The sequence below is a fragment of the Bufo bufo genome, chromosome 5 (genome assembly GCF_905171765.1).
Source record: "Bufo bufo chromosome 5, aBufBuf1.1, whole genome shotgun sequence".
In the NCBI taxonomy this organism is placed as follows: Eukaryota; Metazoa; Chordata; class Amphibia; order Anura; family Bufonidae; genus Bufo; species Bufo bufo.
This window is the reverse complement of record NC_053393.1, coordinates 437,251,187-437,270,953: the sequence shown is the minus strand read 5'-3', so window position 1 is coordinate 437,270,953 and position 19,767 is coordinate 437,251,187. Positions and strand designations below refer to the sequence as shown.

At 43.4% G+C, this 19,767-nt stretch overlaps 1 protein-coding gene across 1 annotated transcript in view; it reads left to right on the top strand.

The window, feature by feature from the left end:
• The window catches only part of CARMIL1 (capping protein regulator and myosin 1 linker 1), a 361,872-nt gene that overhangs the window by 143,625 nt on the left and 198,480 nt on the right, over positions 1–19,767 (top strand). The window contains exons 9-13 of the mRNA XM_040433531.1: positions 620–695; positions 7,498–7,586; positions 8,982–9,076; positions 13,948–14,034; positions 18,081–18,184. Coding sequence (XP_040289465.1) covers positions 620–695; positions 7,498–7,586; positions 8,982–9,076; positions 13,948–14,034; positions 18,081–18,184 — 451 coding nt within the window. The remainder of the gene's footprint in view (positions 1–619; positions 696–7,497; positions 7,587–8,981; positions 9,077–13,947; positions 14,035–18,080; positions 18,185–19,767) is intronic.

Sequence of the window (19,767 nt, the reverse complement as noted above, 5' to 3'; positions counted from 1 at the left end):
TTTCAGCCAAAATCCCGTTCCGATTAACCCCTGCGGCGCCGGAGTTCCGATTTTAAGTCAGGACGTACCGGTACGTCCTCGGTCCTTAAGGACTCGGGAAATAGGGCGTACCGGTACGTCCTAGGTCCTTAAGGGGTTAAGGATAATACAAACGGATCCATTCATAACTAATGCAGCCGGTTGTGTTATCAAAAATGGAAGCGTTTTTGCTTATCCCTGCCGGATCAGGCAAAAACACAAGTGTGACAGTAGCTTTAGACATTGGCCCAGATTTACTAATCCTAGAGATTGTGGTGCAATTTTGGCACAAAATGGTGCATTTTAGGTCCTGTTCCCTTTTCACTGACCGCTACCACATTGTAAAAAAAAGTGTAGAAACCGTAGATGCACCAGTTTGCACGCTTTCTAGACAGGTTTTTGGCACAGACACATAAGTAAATACGTGGGCCATTGTTTGTCTATTCTATCTTTCCAATTTTCCAGGTTCCGTTTTCTATATTATCTATGTTGCATTCCTTTATCCGTTCTGCACTTTTATTGTGTGTCTTATGAGTAATTTTATTTGTAGAATAATCAGTTCAATTGAATAAGTCTTGTTTCTATATTTTGTGTTTTGCAGAGATTTGGTACCTATTGTAGCAGCCCTAGAATACAACCTGTGGTTTACAAAACTGTCATCCAAGGACTTGAAATTGGTGAGTACTTCCAGGAAGGTAAGTTTAGGGTTTTATTTAAAAGGAATCTGTCACCAGCAACCTCTTATCCAGCTGTTTGCATAGACACATAGCTGTGGTTCACCTGATTAAAACACTGTTCTTTTGTCGATTCGAAGCTCCATTCCCAAGTTATGATACTTTTTCCTATTATGCAAATTAGGCCTTTGGTGCAACAAGGGCTTCATTGTTGCTCCTATTGCACCCAAAACCTGTTTTTTTCTGTAGTCAGATGCTCCCTCGCTGCTTTGATTGACAGGACCAGGCAGTAGGAAAGTAGCGAGAGAAGGGCTGGCCACAAAAACTAGCGGAGCTTGGGTGCAAGAAGAGCAATGGTGACACCCTTGATGCACCAAATGCCTAATTTGCATATTAAGAAAACGTATCACTTTGACACTGAGCCGCGGATCAACAAAAGAAAAACAATGTTTTAATCAGGTGAACCACAGCTATGTGCCTATGCAAGACGTTTGATTAGGGAGGTACCTGGTGAGAACACCACTACTTTATAAAACCTATCAGGACCTTATTCAACAATCTATTTAAAAAATCCTTATTAATTTCCAGTATAACAGCCCAGTGGTGTGATTAGAACTGACTGGACCCCACCATAAATTTTGAATGGGCCCACATTGGTCCCCTTAATGCAGACCTCACACTGGACAAAAAAAAAAACATTTCAGATTTACTATGCAGGTTTCTCAACAAACGGTAAACGTTTTTGCACCAACAAAAACTCTGGTTTTACCCTAGATGCACCAATTTGCGCGCTTTTTAGACTGATTTTTGGCGCAGAGACATAAGTAAATCTGGGCCATTGTTTGTCTAGCCTATCCTTCCAATTTTCCAGGTACCAGTATGTGCTTTATGTGTGGTTTGCTATAAAAATCTCAGGGAAACAAGGGGTTGTTTGAAATGTTACCTGGTATTTTTACCCTACCTTTTAGAAAGGTCTCCACTGGGTAACGCTTTCTCTAAGGCCTCATGCACACGACCGTTGTGTGCATCCATGGCCGTTGTGCCGTTTTCCGTTTTTTTTCGCGGACCCATTGACTTTCAATGGGTCCGTGGAAAAATCGGAAAATGCACCGTTTTGCAGCCGCATCCGTGATCCGTGTTTCCTGGCCGTGAAAAAAATATGACCTGTCCTATTTTTTTTCACGGCCAACGGTTCACGGACCCTTTCAAGTCAATGGGTCCGTGAAAGAACACGGATGCACACAAGATTGGCATCCGTGTCCGTGATCCGTGGCCGTAGGTTACTTTTTATACAGACGGATCCGAAGATCCGTCTGCATAAAAGCTTTTTCATAGCTGGGCAGCCCCCCCCCCTGTAGTTAACACATTGGTGGCCTGTGGGCCCCCCCCTGTAGTTAACACATTGGTGGCCAGTGGGCCCCCCTCCCTCCCCTGTAGTTAACTCGTTGGTGGCCAGTGCGGCCGGCCCCCCTCCCCTGTAGTTAACTCGTTGGTGGCCAGTGGGCCTTCTCCCCTCCCTCCCCCTCCTAATTAAAATCTCCCCCCTATCATTGGTGGCAGCGGAGAGTACCGATCGGAGTCCCAGTTTAATCGCTGGGGCTCCGATCGGTAACCATGGCAATCAGGACGCTACTGCTGTCCCGGTTGCCATGGTTACTTAGCAATTTGTAGAACCATTATACTTACCTGCGAGCTGCGATCTCTGCGTCCGGCCGGGAGCTCCTCCTACTGGTAAGTGACAGGTCATGTCACTTACCAGTAGGAGGAGCTCCCGGCCGGACGCAAACATCGCAGCTCGCAGGTAAGTATAATGGTTCTACAAATTGCTAAGTACCCATGGCAACCGGGACTCCAGTAGCGTCCTGGTTGCCATGGTTACCGATCGGAGCCCCAGCGATTAAACTGGGACTCTGATCGGTACTCTCCGCTGCCACCAATGATAGGGGGGAGATTTTAATTAGGAGGGGGAGGGAGGGGAGAAGGCCCACTGGCCACCAACGAGTTAACTACAGGGGAGGGAGGGGTGGGCCACTGGCCACCAATGAGTTAACTACAGGGGAGGGGGGGGCCCACTGGCCACCAATGAGTTAACTACAGGGGAGGGGGGGGGGCAGCCGCACTGGCCACCAATGAGTTAACTACAGGGGAGGGAGGGGGGGGGGGGGGCGACCACATTGGCCACCAATGTGTTAACTACAGGGGGGGGGGGGGGCTGCCCCCTGCTGCCTGGCAGCACCTGCCAGGCAGCAGGGGGCAGTCATGTACACAGTTCTTTTAGTATATTCTAACCTGAAGCGTCCCCATCACCATGGGAACGCCTCTGTGTTAGAATATACTGTCGGATTTGAGTTTCACGATGTAACTCAAATCCGACGGTATATTCTAACATAGAGGCGTTCCCATGGTGATGGGGACGCTTCAAGTTAAAATATAACATCGGATTGGAGAAAACTCAGATCCGATGGTATATTAACTCCTGACTTTACATTAAAAGTCAATGGGGGACGGATCCGTTTGAAATTGCACCATATTGTGTCAACGTCAAACGGATCCGTCCCCATTGACTTGCATTGTAATTCAGGACGGATCCGTTTTGCTCCGCACGGCCAGGCGGACACCAAAACGACTTTTTTTTCATGTCCGTGGATCCTCCAAAAATCAAGGAAGACCCACGGACGAAAAAACGGTCACGGATCACGGAAAAACGGGACCCGTTTTTGCGGACCGCAAAAAAATACGTTCGTGTGCAGGAGGCCTAAAGCAGGCTTATTTTTTTTTTTTAACTCGTTTTATTGAAAATTAACAACAAGCATGGTTCAGCATATTTCGGAGCAGTGGCATCCCACGCAGGGGAGTCACCAACTCCACAAAGTACAATCATGATACATAGTGTGTCAGGTGATTATCGGCAATATTTTACTACTTGGCAACAAACAATACAGCATGTCTACATTCTAGTGTTCAGACACTTAGTGCAGTAGTATCCTCCGACACAGAGTGCAGGTGTACAGGTTGCAAGGAGTGATTTGAAGAGCACCACTCTCCCCACACTTTCTGAAATTTCCCTGGGCATTTTCTATGTATATATACCACTTTTTCCATATTCATTGCATGATTCATCAAGGTCTTCCATAGGCTCACCGTGGGGAGTCTTTCCGCCATCCACCTCAATGCTACAGCCTTCCTAGCTAAGAAGAGGGCTTCCCCTAGGAATATTCTCTGGTGATGTGTCCACTGTTCCTCCTCTAATATCCCTAGGATACATATTTTTGGGCAGGCTTTTATCGAAACAGGCACCATCGTGGACAGAATCTCTACAACCTTATTCCAAAAGACTTGTAAATGTCTGCATCCCCACATCAAATGCCAAAAATCAGCGCTCTCTTCTTGACATCTATGGCATCTGCTGCTAGGCAATCTCCCCATCTTATACAGCCTGAGGGGGGTTAAGTAGCTCCTATGCAATATGAATAATTGTATTAGTTTATTATTTACCGACGGGGAAACCTTAGTGGGTACCAACATAGCCTCCTCCCATTCTTCAGCATCAAGAGTTGGAATATTAACCTTCCATTTCGCTTCTACTTCCAATGGCTGAAGAATCATGCGATCACCTAGTAAATATGTGTACAGTATAGAAATAATGCCCTTAGGTCCCTGCGATCTTAACACCCCTATCAAAGGATATTTAGAAATACTGCGATCTGTCCCTCTAAACTGATCATTTAGAGCGTGCCGTAATTGAAGGTACCGAAAAAACAAAGAGTGGGGAATCTCAAATTTCTCCTGTAGCTGTTGCAAAGTTCGTAATACGCCCTCTTCATACAGCTCTGCTAATGTTAGCACTCCACATCCCTTCCATATCCCTACACCCTCTAATGTTTCCAAGTGCGGCCACATGGGATTGTCCCAGAGCGGGATTGCATCTGGTAAATCAGCATACGAGTTTAATTTGGCTGCTTTCCATACTTGGTTAGCCAATCTATGGTTAGGCCATATCTCCAGAAGGATATAGATACTCTAGAGAGAGTTCAGAGAAGAGCTACTAAACTAGTACATGGATTGCAGGATAAAACTTACCAGGAAAGGTTAAAGGACCTTAATATGTATAGCTTGGAAGAAAGAAGAGACAGAGGGGATATGATAGAAACTTTTAAATACATAAAGGGAATCAACTCGGTAAAGGAAGAGAGCATATTTAAAAGAAGAAAAACTACCACAAGAGGACACAGTTTTAAATTAGAGGGGCAAAGGTTTAAAAGTAATATCAGGAAGTATTACTTTACTGAGAGAGTAGTGGATGCATGGAATAGCCTTCCTGCAGAAGTGGTAGCTGCAAATACAGTGAAGGGGTTTAAGCATGCATGGGATAGGCATAAGGCCATCCTTCATATAAGATAGGGCCGGGGGCTATCCATAGTATTCAGTATATTGGGCAGACTAGATGGGCCAAATGGTTCTTATCTGCCGACACATTCTATGTTTCTATGTTTCAATCTATGAGCAGGAAGTAGTCTCCTGGGTACTGTGCTTGGGGACTCCAAGACAGGCCACAGAGTAGAAAGATTAAGATATTCCCTCAACCAATATTCCGGTCCTGGTAGTTCTCCCTGTTTGACCCATGCCGCTACATATTTCAGCTGGCCGGCTAAGTAATATAGAAAAAAATCAGGTAGAGCCGCTCCCCCCCTCGTCTTAGACCTCTGAAACACTTTCTGCGAGAGCTTCCTCCTAGCTTTGCCCGACACAAACGCCGTTACCAGGGAGTGCAGCCTGTCAAAGAAGGCCTTTGGTACCGGGGCGCATGCATGTGACAGGAGATACAGGCCCTTGGGGAGCAGAATCATTTTAACTAGGTTCAATCTCCCCATCACCGAAATCGGTAATGCCTTCCAAGTTTTAAATTTATCAATAAATAAGGACTCTATCGGTTCTATATTTTCCGTCCCAGACACGCCAGGGTCCCTTGTGATCACAATGCCGAGATACTTAAACTGGTCCACTACCGGTAAATTGTGTATACTCTCCGGCCACCCATGATCCCAAAGAGGCATAATAGCTGACTTCGTCCAGTTTATGAGCAAGCCCGAGTATGTGCCAAATTCTCCTATTACCTCAATTGCTCTGGGTAGAGTCCGCTCAGGCTCGTCCATAAACAGAAGGAGATCATCTGCATATAAGCCTATCTTCTCCTCTCTATTTCCTCTAGAGATCCCCATGAAGGACCTATCCTGCCTCACCCTCAATGCTAAATGTTCGATTACCACCGCAAACAAAAGGGGGGGGAGGGGGCAACCTTGTCTGGTACCTCTATGCAGAGTAAAGGAATCTGACAGGGTGCCATTTACTAGTATATTTGCCTTAGGTCTCTGGTACAGTATCTCAACCCATCTTATGAACCCTGGTCCAAACCCAAATTCCTTTAGGATCTGCAACAGGAAAGGCCACTCCACAGAATCAAAGGCCTTAGCCGTGTCCAGTGACGCCATGGCCCATTCACACCCCTCCGCTACTCCTACCTGAGCAAAAACCTGAGCTCTCCTGATATTGTCAGAGGTGGTCCTCCCCGGCATGAACCCTGCCTGATCCTGGTGTACTATAGACGTTATTACTTTATTTAAACGAGAGGCTAACAGTCTGGTTAGAATTTTGTAGTCTAAATTAAGCAACGAAATCGGCCTGTAAGAACCGCATATAGTTGGATCCTTGTCTGGCTTTAATATAACAACAATAGTAGCATCATATAAGGTCTCAGGCAATTGGTGACGCTGGAATGATGCTGAGTACAGCTTAAGGAGTTGGGGACTAAGAATTTCACTATATCTAGAATAAACTTCGATCGGGATCCCATCCGGGCCCGGTGCTTTCCCAGTTGGTATGTCATGCATGGCTAGCTGGATTTCTTCCAGAGTTATATCCTTATCCAGGAGGGTCACTTCCGCCGCGCTAAGCTTAGGGTGCTCCACCTCTGAAATATAGTCACTTAACTCCCTCTCCGTGTAGTTAGCTGCTGTGCTGTACAGTGATTGATAAAACCGTTTGAAAGCGTCAAGTATTCTCTGTCCGGATTCCACCAATTGTCCCTCTGGGTTCAAAATTCGGAGTACCGGGGGGGGGGACTGGTTGGCTCTAGCAATCTGAGCTAAAAGCTTACCCGCTCTATCACCAGATTCAAATGACTGCTGCTTAATGAAGAACATTTTGCGTTCACTTTTCTCCTTAAGATGCATCATATACGCCCTACCTCTAGTCATCCACTCTATCCTATTCCTTTCTGTGGGGTCAGAACAAAAAGATACTTCCGCCTCCCTACATTTATTATGCAACTCTAATTCCTGGCGGGACGTGTCCTTTTTTACATAGGATATTGAGGACTTCAGACATCCCCTCAGGAAGGCCTTCAGGGTGTCCCACAATAGCAATTCCTCCGTTTCATCTCCCTGCACATCCAAGAATACTCTCAACTGATCGGGAATTCTATCATTTTTTGTCAATAAAGAGAGCCAAAAGGGATGTATTCTCATCTTCCCCCCTCTAGATGCAATCCCGGGAGTATCAAAACGTGCCACAACCGCAGCATGATCTGAGGGTCCCAAGCAGGCTTATTTTAATATGAAGATAAATTCTTACAGTGCAATGTACTATTATTGAGTGGTCCATATGTAACATGGCAGAACTTGAACAGTTTTGAAGAGAACGGAGAAATAATTACAGACCTGTACATACTCCAAACGTTACTTACTACTAAGTCGTTGTAAATAATGTAATAATAAAAATATTATTATTTTTTTTTTTTATATTTCAGTCCGCTGATGTCTGTGATCAAATCTTGCGAGTAGTGAGCAGGTCAAGTCGATTGGAAGAACTGGTTTTGGAAAACGCAGGGCTGAGAATGTAAGTATGTAGAATGGTCACTAAAGTAATACAAGCAAGTGGCCCTGTAGGCAATGAAAAACTGACTAGTTAAAGGGGTTGTCCCACGAAAAATATTCTACAGTTTTCAAACCAGAACCCGGATCCGAATACTTTTGTAATACTTTTGTAATTGCATGTAATTACAAATTTTGTATAGCTACTGAGTATTTCAATAAAATGTATCTGTATAGCGCCTCTTAATTTATTATTTCTGTGACCTGCTCACTGAGAAGGCCGCACATGCTCAGTTTCATCCTTCAACTGCCTCCTGAGCTGTGATAGGGAGAGCATGGACACGCCCCCTGAGCTGCAGCAGAAAAGACACTCCCCTTGGGCTGCCAGCTCAATATAAATCTAGCAGAGCAATGAATGGGGATGTCTCTGGATCCATGTGAGGTACAGGGCTGGTTCTAGCTTTTAATTACTTTCACACTAGTGGCAGCCTTCTCCGGCAGGCTGTTCCGGAGGATGAACAGCCTGCCGGATCCGCATTGCCGCTAGTGCACGCGTGCCGTCGTAGATGTCGTAGTTTTATTCCGGCCGCCTCTCGGCATGTTAGCCATGCTGCCGCTGGAACTCCGGCCCGCGTGCACTAGCAGCAGCATGGATCCGGCAGGCTGTTCACCCGCCGGAATAGCCTCTTGGAGAAGGCTGCCACTTGTGTGAAAGTAGCCTTAGAAAGTGAGTGTCCTGTACAGTATGATGTCCGATTTTTTTTTTTTTTTATATTATTCATGGGATAACCGCTTTAAATCTGAATGTTTTCGTCATTGGTTAAATGAAGTGGACAAAAATGTAGAATGTGTTTTATGGCAAATAGTAGAACAACTTTTTGTGTCATTTAGATCAATCAAGATGATAAAACAGTATTAATATATTAAATATTACAGGCATGTGTATTTGTGTAAAAATTATTGTAAATTATTATAGATTAATTTGTGTCTAAATGTGAATTATTTTTACTTTGCCTAAAGTACTCCAAATTAAGAAGGTACCTGTTTTATTAATAAATAATGCTCGCCATACATTGTTTTAGAAGGAGATTTAATATTTTCACGATTGAAAGTGATTCAAGAGTTAAAATTGTTTGTGGTTTTCCTAGATAATAGATTTCTGGTCTTGCTTTTTAAGCTGAGGGCATTTTTAGTACAATTAAGCCATCCATGCACGAAAAGATGTCTCGTCAACCCTAATAAAAACACAATTTTGTGTCCTAAACTATGGGATCATTTCTCTTCTGGAGGTCCAGTGCTTCACTGTTCTATGACATAAGGGGATGCTTTTTCATTGTACAGAGACATGATAACATGTTGCTGCAACATTTTAACATATACTGTATATTGGTTCTATCTTTTTCTTCTATTTTCTTTCTAGTGATTTTGCACAGAAGTTGTCCACTGCTCTTGCATACAATCCAAACTCAGGACTTCACACGATAAACCTTGCAAGCAACCCAATTGAGGACAGAGGTACTGTAATTGAGATTTTTTACAACATTTTCATGAACACTGAAGGGATTTGCCCTAATTCCCCTAGCTTTTCAATACAGGAGTAACTATGTTATGTCATTGTAATGATATGTATATTTGTAATAATATAAGGGCTCCGTAGTCAAATGGATTTCCCACAATGGGCATTTAGCACCTGTTTACAGGATAGATGAGAAGTATCTGATCACTGGGGGCAGTGCCACTCCATTCCGGGTCTGTGGAATTGACAATGGAATGCAGCTCTCGGCTGTTTCCATCAGCCCCATAGACATTGCTCAACCACACTGAACCAAACTCCTTCTCACTTAGGTCATGCAGGGTCTCAGAACCCTGATTCTACTTATCCAGGGGATCCCAGCAGTGGGACCTCCAAAGGTCAGACATCACCACTCCTGTTGAAGACAGCCTGCTGAAATTCATCATATCCTGCATAGCCGAATAGGGCTGGTGCACCACCAGACCCCATTGACTATTATGGGATCCAGATGGTTTCTGGCATAAGTGTTGGGATTCTGCCAGACAAAAAATGGTGCTTGTGCTGTGTCATGGCGGAAACCGGTTGGATTTCCATTCATTTCTGTGGGTCTGCCAAACATGCGGAGAGCACACAGATGTCCTCTCTATACTGTCCCGTTTTGCGGACAAGAATAGGCATTTTATCAATGTAGACCGAATCCGTATTTTGTGGACTGCAAAATGGATACGGTCATGTGAATGCCTCCTTATACTGTAATATTGTCTTGTCCTTAGTACTTATTAGAAAGCGCTAACACTGAAGAGAGGCATAATGGAATGGGTTACATTTCACTTGCTCATGAAAAAAAGCATTATGAAGTTTGAAAGAGGATATTGAGATTAGGGATCGACCGATATTGATTTTTTAGAGCCGATACCGATAATCTGTGAATTTTCAGGCCAATAATTTATACCGATATTTTATATCTTATAATATATATTATATTAGTTGGTTGTCACTGAGGTGGTGGAAATTTGCATTTGGTACTAGTATATTATAAATGTAAATTATAAATTAATAAAGCCCTTAGTTGGTAGTCAATTTATAATTTACATTTATAATATACTAGTTTCAAATGCCAATTTCCACACCATCCCCCCCTCCTCACTGACTTTATTAACCCCTATCAGACCTCAGAACAGACCTTTATTAACCCCTATCAGACCTCAGAACAGACCTTTATTAACCCCTATCAGACCTCAGATCAGACCTTTATTAACCCCTATCAGACCTCATATGAATAAAATAAAAAACTCCTCACTTCTCCGGCTCCGCGGCTCCTCTTCATCTCTGGGTCCGGCGTCTCGCTCCCCTGTCTTCTCCGGCCCGCGCTGCACTGTCACCTGACAACGTGCAGCGTCAGGACATAGTGTGCGCACTACGTTCTGACGCTGTGCGGGCTCAGGACAGTGCAGCGCGGGCCCCATCAAAGAAGACCAGGGAGGGTGAGTATTGGAGGCACTTGATGCGCTTCTTCCCCGCTCACTAGTATTCGCTTTATACGCATACCGGCAAGGTTAGATGCCTATACCGATAATGTACAAAATCCTGAATATCGGTACTTCTGATAATCGGTCGATCCCTAACTGGGATAATTTATCTTCTAATAAACTAATTCAAGAAAAGTTTCCATGTCAATGAAATTAATTAGTGGTGGTGGATTTCAAAGTTTAACTGCAATAGAAAATTGCACCCTTTCAATCAAAATTGGGGCTTTCAACATTTACATTTTCCCTCTCCTGTTCTGCAGTATTACTGTATAATTTAATGTAATTGCAGGTGAGTTTTTTTCTTTTATACGGCGCATAAAAAAAATACCTAGAGAATGGGATAGTTTTAAAGGGATTGTGTCACCAGAAAACTACCTATTATTTAAATCACATTGTTATGTAAAAAAAAAAATTCAGGATGTCTATAGTTCAGTCACTGAACGGCGTTTTGGACAGAGGAAATACTGCAGCATGCTGCGGTATTATCTCTGTCCAAAATTCCGGATCAGTTGCTGGAATGCCGGCATTATTTGCATTGAAATGTATTAGTGCATTAGAAATACCTCAATGCCGGATCCGTCCTTCCATGCGCAGACCGGTAAAAATGTGAAAAAATATATATAACGTATCCGTTCTTGCAATGCATTTGTAAGACGGATCCGCATCCAGATACGCCTACAAATGCTGTCCGTTTGCATGCAGATTGCCAGTTCCGGCGATGGATTTGCTTGCTGGATCACTCTGCCGCAAGTGTGAAAGTAGCCTAGGCCTGCTTCTTATTGCCAAAAGTATTCAATGGTGTCCTTCTATCAATTTTATGATTTCCCTGATAGTTCAGAAGGCAGATAATAAACTCATAGTATTGTAGGGTCCCATGCAATGTTTAGATTCCAATTTTTTAATTACTGTTAGTACATTTCCCCATAATATCTGATAATAGCATTTGCACACCCTCAATCAGTTATATAAATGTACAGTATTTCTTCTTTGTCATATTTGGGACATGTAATATGGACTTATGACATTGCCACCGAAATGAGTTTTTTTTTGTCCGTACTCATGAAAGAATGGGTTGGCTTTAGGATTTGATTTTAAATCCTGAGATATCCTCTATCCGCTCTTCCAAAGAGTAGCATTGGCAAAAGATGCTAAAATTTATTCTCATTTTATCTTGATGCCTTTGTATGATTTTGATTACTCTATATAACATGCTACTGGCTAAATTGCAAAGGATGGGGTATAGTGGATGTCTTATCTGCTTTTCTGTACTAAACTAAGGGGTATACATGTGGGCTTTTGGGTCATCAAATATTCCTCTTACACAATTCTAAAACTATTAGCAAAAAACAGACGTAGTGTAAGGGTACTTTCACACTAACGTTATTCGGATCCGGCAGGCAGTTCCGGCAACGGAACTGCCTGTCGGATCCAGCAAACCGTATGCAAACGGAAATATGTTTTTTACGGATGCGTTAGATGAATCCGGTGATATACCGGATCCGTCTCATCCGGTGTCATCCGAAATAACGGATCTAGTATTACAATTTTTTCAAAGATCAAAAGAAAAAATAGCTCCTCCCATGTCCAGGCGCATGCGCAGACTGGAAAACCAGATCCGGCAACGCAGCAATTTCCGGAACACTTAGTACCAGATCCGGCATGAATACATCTCTATGGAAATTAATGCCGGATCCGGCAAGTGCGGTAGTGTTCCGGGATTTTGCCCGGAAAAAATATCGCAGGAAGCTGCGGTATTGTGTCCGGTCAAATACCGTACAAGGAACGGAAGACATCCTGATGCATACTGAACGGATTGCTTTCCATTCAGTATGCATTAGGACAAAACTGATGCGTTTTTTTCCGGTATTGAGAGCCTTTACCGGATTTCAATACCGGAAAAGAATAACGCTAGTGTTGGCAACTTACCAAATGTCTTCTCTGCATCAGTTGTGAGTAGTAGAAATTTATTTGGATCCTACTTATTTTTGATCATGTCCAACCTTTGATAATACCTACTGCATGCTTCCTAATAATTCCCAGAGGATATACAGATAATCGCTCTACCATTATCCTAGACAGTATTTTGAGATCCTTGGGTATCGGGCTGTTGGAGTTTGGCAGAGAGGCATCTTTACCTGGTTTTGATAGTTTTAATACACATTTAAGACACATTTCCAGATGATGACATATCATCACACATGCATGTTAATAGCTGGCATGTAATACTACTTTTCTTCTTTAGTGACCACACATGGGAAACGTATGGTGGCTTCAGACTTGGAATGTTTTATTGAAACACTTGCTTAAAGGAACCCCCAGGGATTGCCTAGTGCAAGGCCTGAGGGGACACTGCTGAATAACATAGGGAGTCAGGAAACATCAAAAGAGGGAATCGCTGTGCATCTACTGTCCCCCGAGACCCTGCTCTCGGTGGAACACAGTTCTGCTTGAAGTGTTCATTACAACTCTCCAAATTTTCTACATTTTTTCAGACATAGCCATCGGACACTTCTTAAACTTCATAGTTGAGTTTAATAGAAGAGGTGAATCAGAATTATAGTATTGCCTGCATTTTCTTTCTGACTCCCGTGCTTATAGATGGAAAGATCGAATATTACAATGGCTCCTCCTTTATCAGTCCTCCTTATATTCATGTATTCATTTCACTCTAGAGATGTAGAGCTTTGTGACCAGGCTCTGACAAATTGCTGTCATCATCCTGCTGATATTTCATTTTCCAAACCGAATTCAGCTAAATTGAAAAACCCATTTTTCCAGCAGCTGAAACAGAACTTTACTGATATCTTGGGAAGGTCACTGTTCCTTCAAAATATGTAAGCCATATGGCATAAAAGTAATAGTATTATGTTTACAGTTCAGTCGTAAAGCTAGTCCTCTTTGAATCACCACTTACTGGAGGCTTATTTGGGTTGTCAGATTATTGAAGGCTTCAAAGAGTCACTAATCTCCCCCCACGCAATGTCCCTCAAGTGATTGGGGAAAGCATAAAGGGAGGATGTGGTGTCATCAATGAGTTCAGGGTCTCCCACCAAAGGGTTATCTGAAGCAGACAGTCACCTTTCAGACTACAGCCTCCCTGACAACCTACTGGCTGCAGAAATCAGACTACTGAAGATGTGCTCAGCCAGGATATCTCCTTCAAGGATGAAATGGCAACCATGGCCATGCTGAGTCACCAAAACCTGAGCTGCTCTGGGTAGCAGATCTGCAATCTGTCTTATAGCAGGGAATTCCTAACCAGAAAAATCCCTCCTACAATATGTCTTCCATATATGCATTTATGTACATGTATATTTACATCATTTATTTATTTTTTCTTACAGGTGTGTCTTTTTTAAGTACACAGTTTGCCAAACTACCTAAGGGACTTATGCATTTAAATTTATCGAAAGCCTCAATTTCACCTAAAGGTATGCATTGAGTTTGATGTCATTTCTGTAACCTGCTGGATGCATTTACTATCATTATAGACTTAATTGTGTTTGCAGGGTCATTTGTGCTGAGGGGTACTGAAAGATTAAAGCAAACCTGTCACCATGATTTTGCGCATAGAGCTGGGGACATGGGCTGCTAGATGGCCACTAGCACATCTGCAGTACCCAGGTCCCACAGCTCTCTGCGCTTTTATTGTGTTAAAAAAACGTTTTGAGTGATATGCAAATTACCTGATATGAGTCCTGTAGCCGGAGATGAGTCGAGCGGAAAGGAGCCCAGCACCGCCCCGCCTCCTCCGAATCTCCTCCTTGCCGGCTGACGTCACAGAGCTGGAGCGCCGAAATCTCGCGATGCGCGAGCTAGCGCATGCGTAGTTCGTTCCCTGTGCTGATGCCAGCACAGGGAATGAACATGATGCCGACACTGCGCATGCACTAGCTCGCGCATCGCGAGATTTCGGCGCTCCAGCTCTGTGACGTCAGCCGTCAAGGAGGAGATTCGGAGGACGCGGGGCGGTGCTGGGCTCCTTTCCGCTTGACTCATCTCCAGCTACAGGACTCATATCAGGTAATTTGCATATGGATCAAAACGTTTTTTTAACTCAATAAAAGCGCAGAGAGCTGTGGGGACTGGGTATTGCAGATGTGCTAGTGGCCATCGAGCAGCCCATGTCCCCAGCTCTATGCGCAAAATCATGGTGACAGGTTCGCTTTAAAGAGGTTGTCTCATCATAACCGCTTATACCGATCACCTATAGGATATATGATCCATGGGGATCAGTTGGAAGAGAGCAAAATTATTTCAAAATACATACCCACCTTCAAATACTGTAATAATGTAATTTAATTTTGTATTCTCCTGTATTACTTTATACTAAAATAAATTTATTTCTCAGAGTGATTCATTTTTGGTCTCATCTCATATACTCTGTTATTCTCCATTGTAGCAAACAGCGGTTTAGCTCCATTCTGTTGTCCAACTTGGGACCTAGCTGTATTTTGCTGTACTCTTGATCGCCAAAAATTCTTTGCTGTCTAATAATGGAAAATAGCTTGCCTTGTATGCTTCGTTCAAAGCCTTTTCGAGTCCTTTCTGGCATTTAACAGAAATAAATGGCATTTTATATACAGTGGTGTAACCGGATGTACAGATTTATTTTAGGAGCCTGTAGATAAACATCTCTCTGGTGTCTTAGACTCTGCTCAGCAAGTAGGCCACACCTTAAGATTTATCTGAAGCCTCTTTCATTCCCACAGCTCCTCTTTCTTCAGGGATACCTGTAGACACAGGCTATTAGTGTTGTGGCTATGGAGGTGGCCAGAGATTAAAGACACAGTATGGCCCTGGTGCCTAAGTAGACTGAAGGATACTTCTGCTACATGGGTGAATAACTGAGCCAGGGGTCTGAGGTTTTTCTGGAGCTTAAAGCTACTTTACAACTCTGAATATTAACCTACTGTACTTATAGCAGCCATGCCTTTTAAGAAACAAAATGAGCTGACTTTTAGGCCTCATGCACACGACCGTTGTTGGGTTCCGTGTCCGTTGTTCCGTTTTCCGTGATTTTCTGCGGACCCATTGACTTTCAATGGGTCCGTTGAAAAATCGGAAAATGCACCGTTTGTCATCCACGTCCGTGATCCGTGTTTCCAGTCCGTCCAAAAAATATGACCTGTCCTATTTTTTTCACTGACAACGGTTCCCGGACCCATTCAAGTCAATGGGTCCGTGAAAAAACACGGAGGCACACAAGATTGTCATCCGCGTCCGTGATCCGTGTCCGTTTTTTTTCCCTATCATTTTCAAGGCATACTTGACTTAGATTTTTTTTTTCACTTTTCATGTCTGGTGATCCTCCAAAAATCAAGGAAGACACACGGAAAAAAAAACGGAAACGGATCACAACGGAACCCCGTTTTGCGGACCGTGAAAAAATACTGTTGTGTGCATGAGGCCTAAAGGAGCTGAAAAGCAGGCCCTATTGGCAATTTAGAAGGAGCAATTTAGTGCGTTGTGGCATTGTAGCAACAAGGTTCTGCATGGAATCTATTTTGAAAGTCAAGCAACTAATAAATATATTTATAACAAATTGCAAAGTGAGTGAACAAAGGGGAAATCTAAATCAAATCAATATTTGGTGTGACCACCACAGTTTTTGAAGGAACTCGGCAGGGAGATTGTTCCAAACATCTTGGAAAGTTAACCGCATTTTGTGAATGTAGGCTTGCTCAGATCCATCAGTCTGTTCATGTAATAACAGACCGACTCAATGTTGAGATCAGAGCTCTTTAGGAGCCATATTGTCACTTCCTGGACTAATTGTTTTTCATAAAGCTTAAGATGGTTCTTAATAACTGTAGCTGTATTTTTAGAGTTGTTATCCTGCTGCAGAATTAAATTGCAGCCAGTCAGGATTAATGAGGTCCTCAATGCTGAGAAATACAGCCAGATACTTATTGTCATGGTGGGGAGTGGGGGAAACCCCCCACCGTACAGTGTCAATGATAAATAGGATGCCACCAGGCCAGAAACCATGGATAAGGGAGCGGGACACCTCCTAGCACATCCCTCGTCCTATCCCTGACCTCCTAACTGTATGAGCCAGCCTCATTGGTAGGGGGGCTCATACTCCGTAACCTGCGCCCTACTGACCCTAGCGATCCCTGGAAGAGTAAGGTCAGGGCCAGAGACGACCTGCTCTTCTAAGACACGGAAGAGCAGGAGTCTCTGCAGGCCTAACCGCAAGGAGAGGAAGCCAAGAGGAACGGCAGGTAAGTAACTCAGTCTCACAGCAAGGATATATAAAGAGACAAGAGACCACACCCAGCTCCACCAAGCTCACACCTTAACCCCGTGCACACCAGGAGGGCAGGAAAACAGCCTTAAAGGGAAAACACACACGCATGCAATACAACAACACGTTGCCACCGGCGAAGACAGTGTCACTGCAACAACTCCATTCCGTGACACTTATGCATGATGCAATACCATCAGGGAGGCATATAGCTCCAAATTTATTCTGCAGCAGGACAATGACTCCAATCATACAGCCAATGCCTTTAAGAACTTTCTTCAGCATAAAGAAGAACAAGGAGTGATGTGGAAGTGATGTTACAGTCCCCACAGAGCCCTGATATCAACATCATTGAGTCTTGGATTACATGAAGAAATAAAGTGATTTGAGCAAGCCTACATCCGCAGAAGATCTGTACTTAGTTCTCCAAGGTGTTTGGAGCAACCTCCCTGTTAAATTCCTTCAAGAACTGTGTACAAGAGTACCTAGAAGAACTGATGCTGTTTTGGAGGCAAAGGGTGGTCACATCAAATATTGATTTGATTTAGATTTCGCTTTTCCTTATTCACTTTGCATTTTGTTAATTGATCAAAATAAACTATTAACACCTCTATTTTTGAAAACATTCTTACTTTGCAGCATTTTTTCCACACCTGCATAAAACTATTGCACTGTATTGTGCAAATGTTAAAGAGGACCTTTCACCGATTCTTACCCTATGAACAAAGTATACAGACATGTGGAGCGGCGCCCGGGGATCTCTCTGCACTTACTATTATCCCCGGGCGCCGCTCCGTTCTCCTGCTATGCCCTCCGGTATCTCCGTTCCCTAAGTTATGGTAGGTGGAGTCTGCCCTAGCGCTGGCCAATCGCATTGCAGAGCTCACAGCCTGGGAGAAAATAACCTCCCAGGCTGTGAGCTCTGCGCTGCGATTGGCCAGCGCTAGGGCAGACTCCGCCTACCATAACTTAGGGACTGGTATCTCCGCCTACTATAACTTAGTGAGCGGAGATACCGGAGGGCATAGCAGGAGAACGGAGCGGCGCCCGGGGATAATAGTAAGTGCAGGGAGATCCCCGGGCGCCGCTCTACATATCTGTATAGTTAGTTCATAGGGTAAGAATCGGTGAAAGGTCCTCTTTAAACCCTGCTATACATTTATACCTATGTGTTTCTGTCTTTTCCCTCTATGTGTTAAATGCCATCTTTTCTCCATATATTCCCAGGAGTGAATAGCCTGTCCCAGTCACTGAGTGCAACCCAGTTGATTGGAACCACCCTTACCCACCTTGATCTCTCAGGGAATATACTCCGTGGTGATGATCTTTCAGTATGTACAGTACCTCACTTTGTGTTTTATGGGCACATTCTATTATTTAAGTCCATTGCTTTACACTGTTTTGCATGTTTTACATCTAATGTTCTCATCAGATTTGTTATCTAAATTGTAGATTATCTAAAAAACATTCATTTTGTCACTTCTACAATATATACTTGCATCCATACCATGATGTTATCGTTTGTTTACAGCATTTATGAAGGCCTAGTGAAGGCTAATCTCCGACACTCCAGCTGTGGTGAAACTACGACTCCCAGCATGCTCCATTCATTTCTGTGGAGTTTTGAGAAAAGCAAAGCAAGTGTGCATCTTGGGAGTTGTAGTTTTACCACAACTGGTGTGCCGGAGGTTAGCTATCACAGTTCTAGAACATTTTTTTTTTTAAGTGTTGCTTCCCTTTTGCGTGAGATTTGCCTTTTATAGAGACAAGTTTACAGTCTTCACATTTTTTTATAGATTTTTAATACAGTATGTGTGCGGTTCAGAACAATGTGTTGCTACAGAAAACCTTTAGTAAACGAATGTTGATGATCTTGTTATTTCTCTGTTTAGGGCTTTTAGTACATATTGGTTTTCAGTGGTTTACAGGCTGTGGTCTTATTGGCTCATTAAAGTTTAAACCCTTCAGCTTAGTTCATGAATAGATGTACATAATACAGATATTTGCTGTTCATATTGCTAATTGTGCTACTTGGATCTTAGGCTACTTTCACACTCGCGTTTTGGCTTTCCGTTTGTAAGATCCGTCATGGGCTCTCACAAGCAGTCCCAAACGGGTCAGTTTTGCCCTAATGCATTCTGAATGGAAAAGGATCCGCTTAGAATGCATCAGTTTGCCTCCGATCAGTCTCCATTCCGCTCTGGAGGTGGACACCAAAACGCTGCCTGCAGCGTTTTGCTGTCCGCTTGACGAAACTGGGCCAAACGGATCCGTAAGTCAATGGGGACGGATCCGTTTTCTCTGACACAATCTGGCACAATAGAAAACGGATCTGTCTCCCATTGACTTACAATGGAGTTCATGACGGATCCGTCTTGGCTAGGTTACAGATAATACAAACGGATCCGTTCATGACGGATTCATGCGGTTGTATTGTAACGGATCCGTTTTTGCGGATCCGCCCAAAACGCGAGTGTGAAAGTAGCCTTAGTAAGTTTTGGGCCTCATGCATGTATTTTTGGTCCATGTCCTATTCATTTCTTTAGGGCTGCAAAAATGTGGACAGCACATGGATGTCATCTGTGTGCTGTCCATATCTGTCCACTCATTTCGCAAGTTATAGAACATGTCCTATTCTTGTCCATTTTGCAGAAAAGAATAGGCATTTCTATAATGGGGACCGAGGAAAGTGGGGGATATACACGGCCAGTATCTATATTTTTTGGATCATGAGGCCTTAAAGGCTATGTACACCTTTTGAGGCAATTTTTCATTTGATTGCATTTCACTCATTTTTGGCTAAAAATCATATTTTAATTTGGCCTTTATTAAAAAATATTGAGCCATTTTGTCACAAAGGGTTAACTGTTTTTCTAACTGTGTGATTGGTACTTTCACTTGGTCATCTAATAAC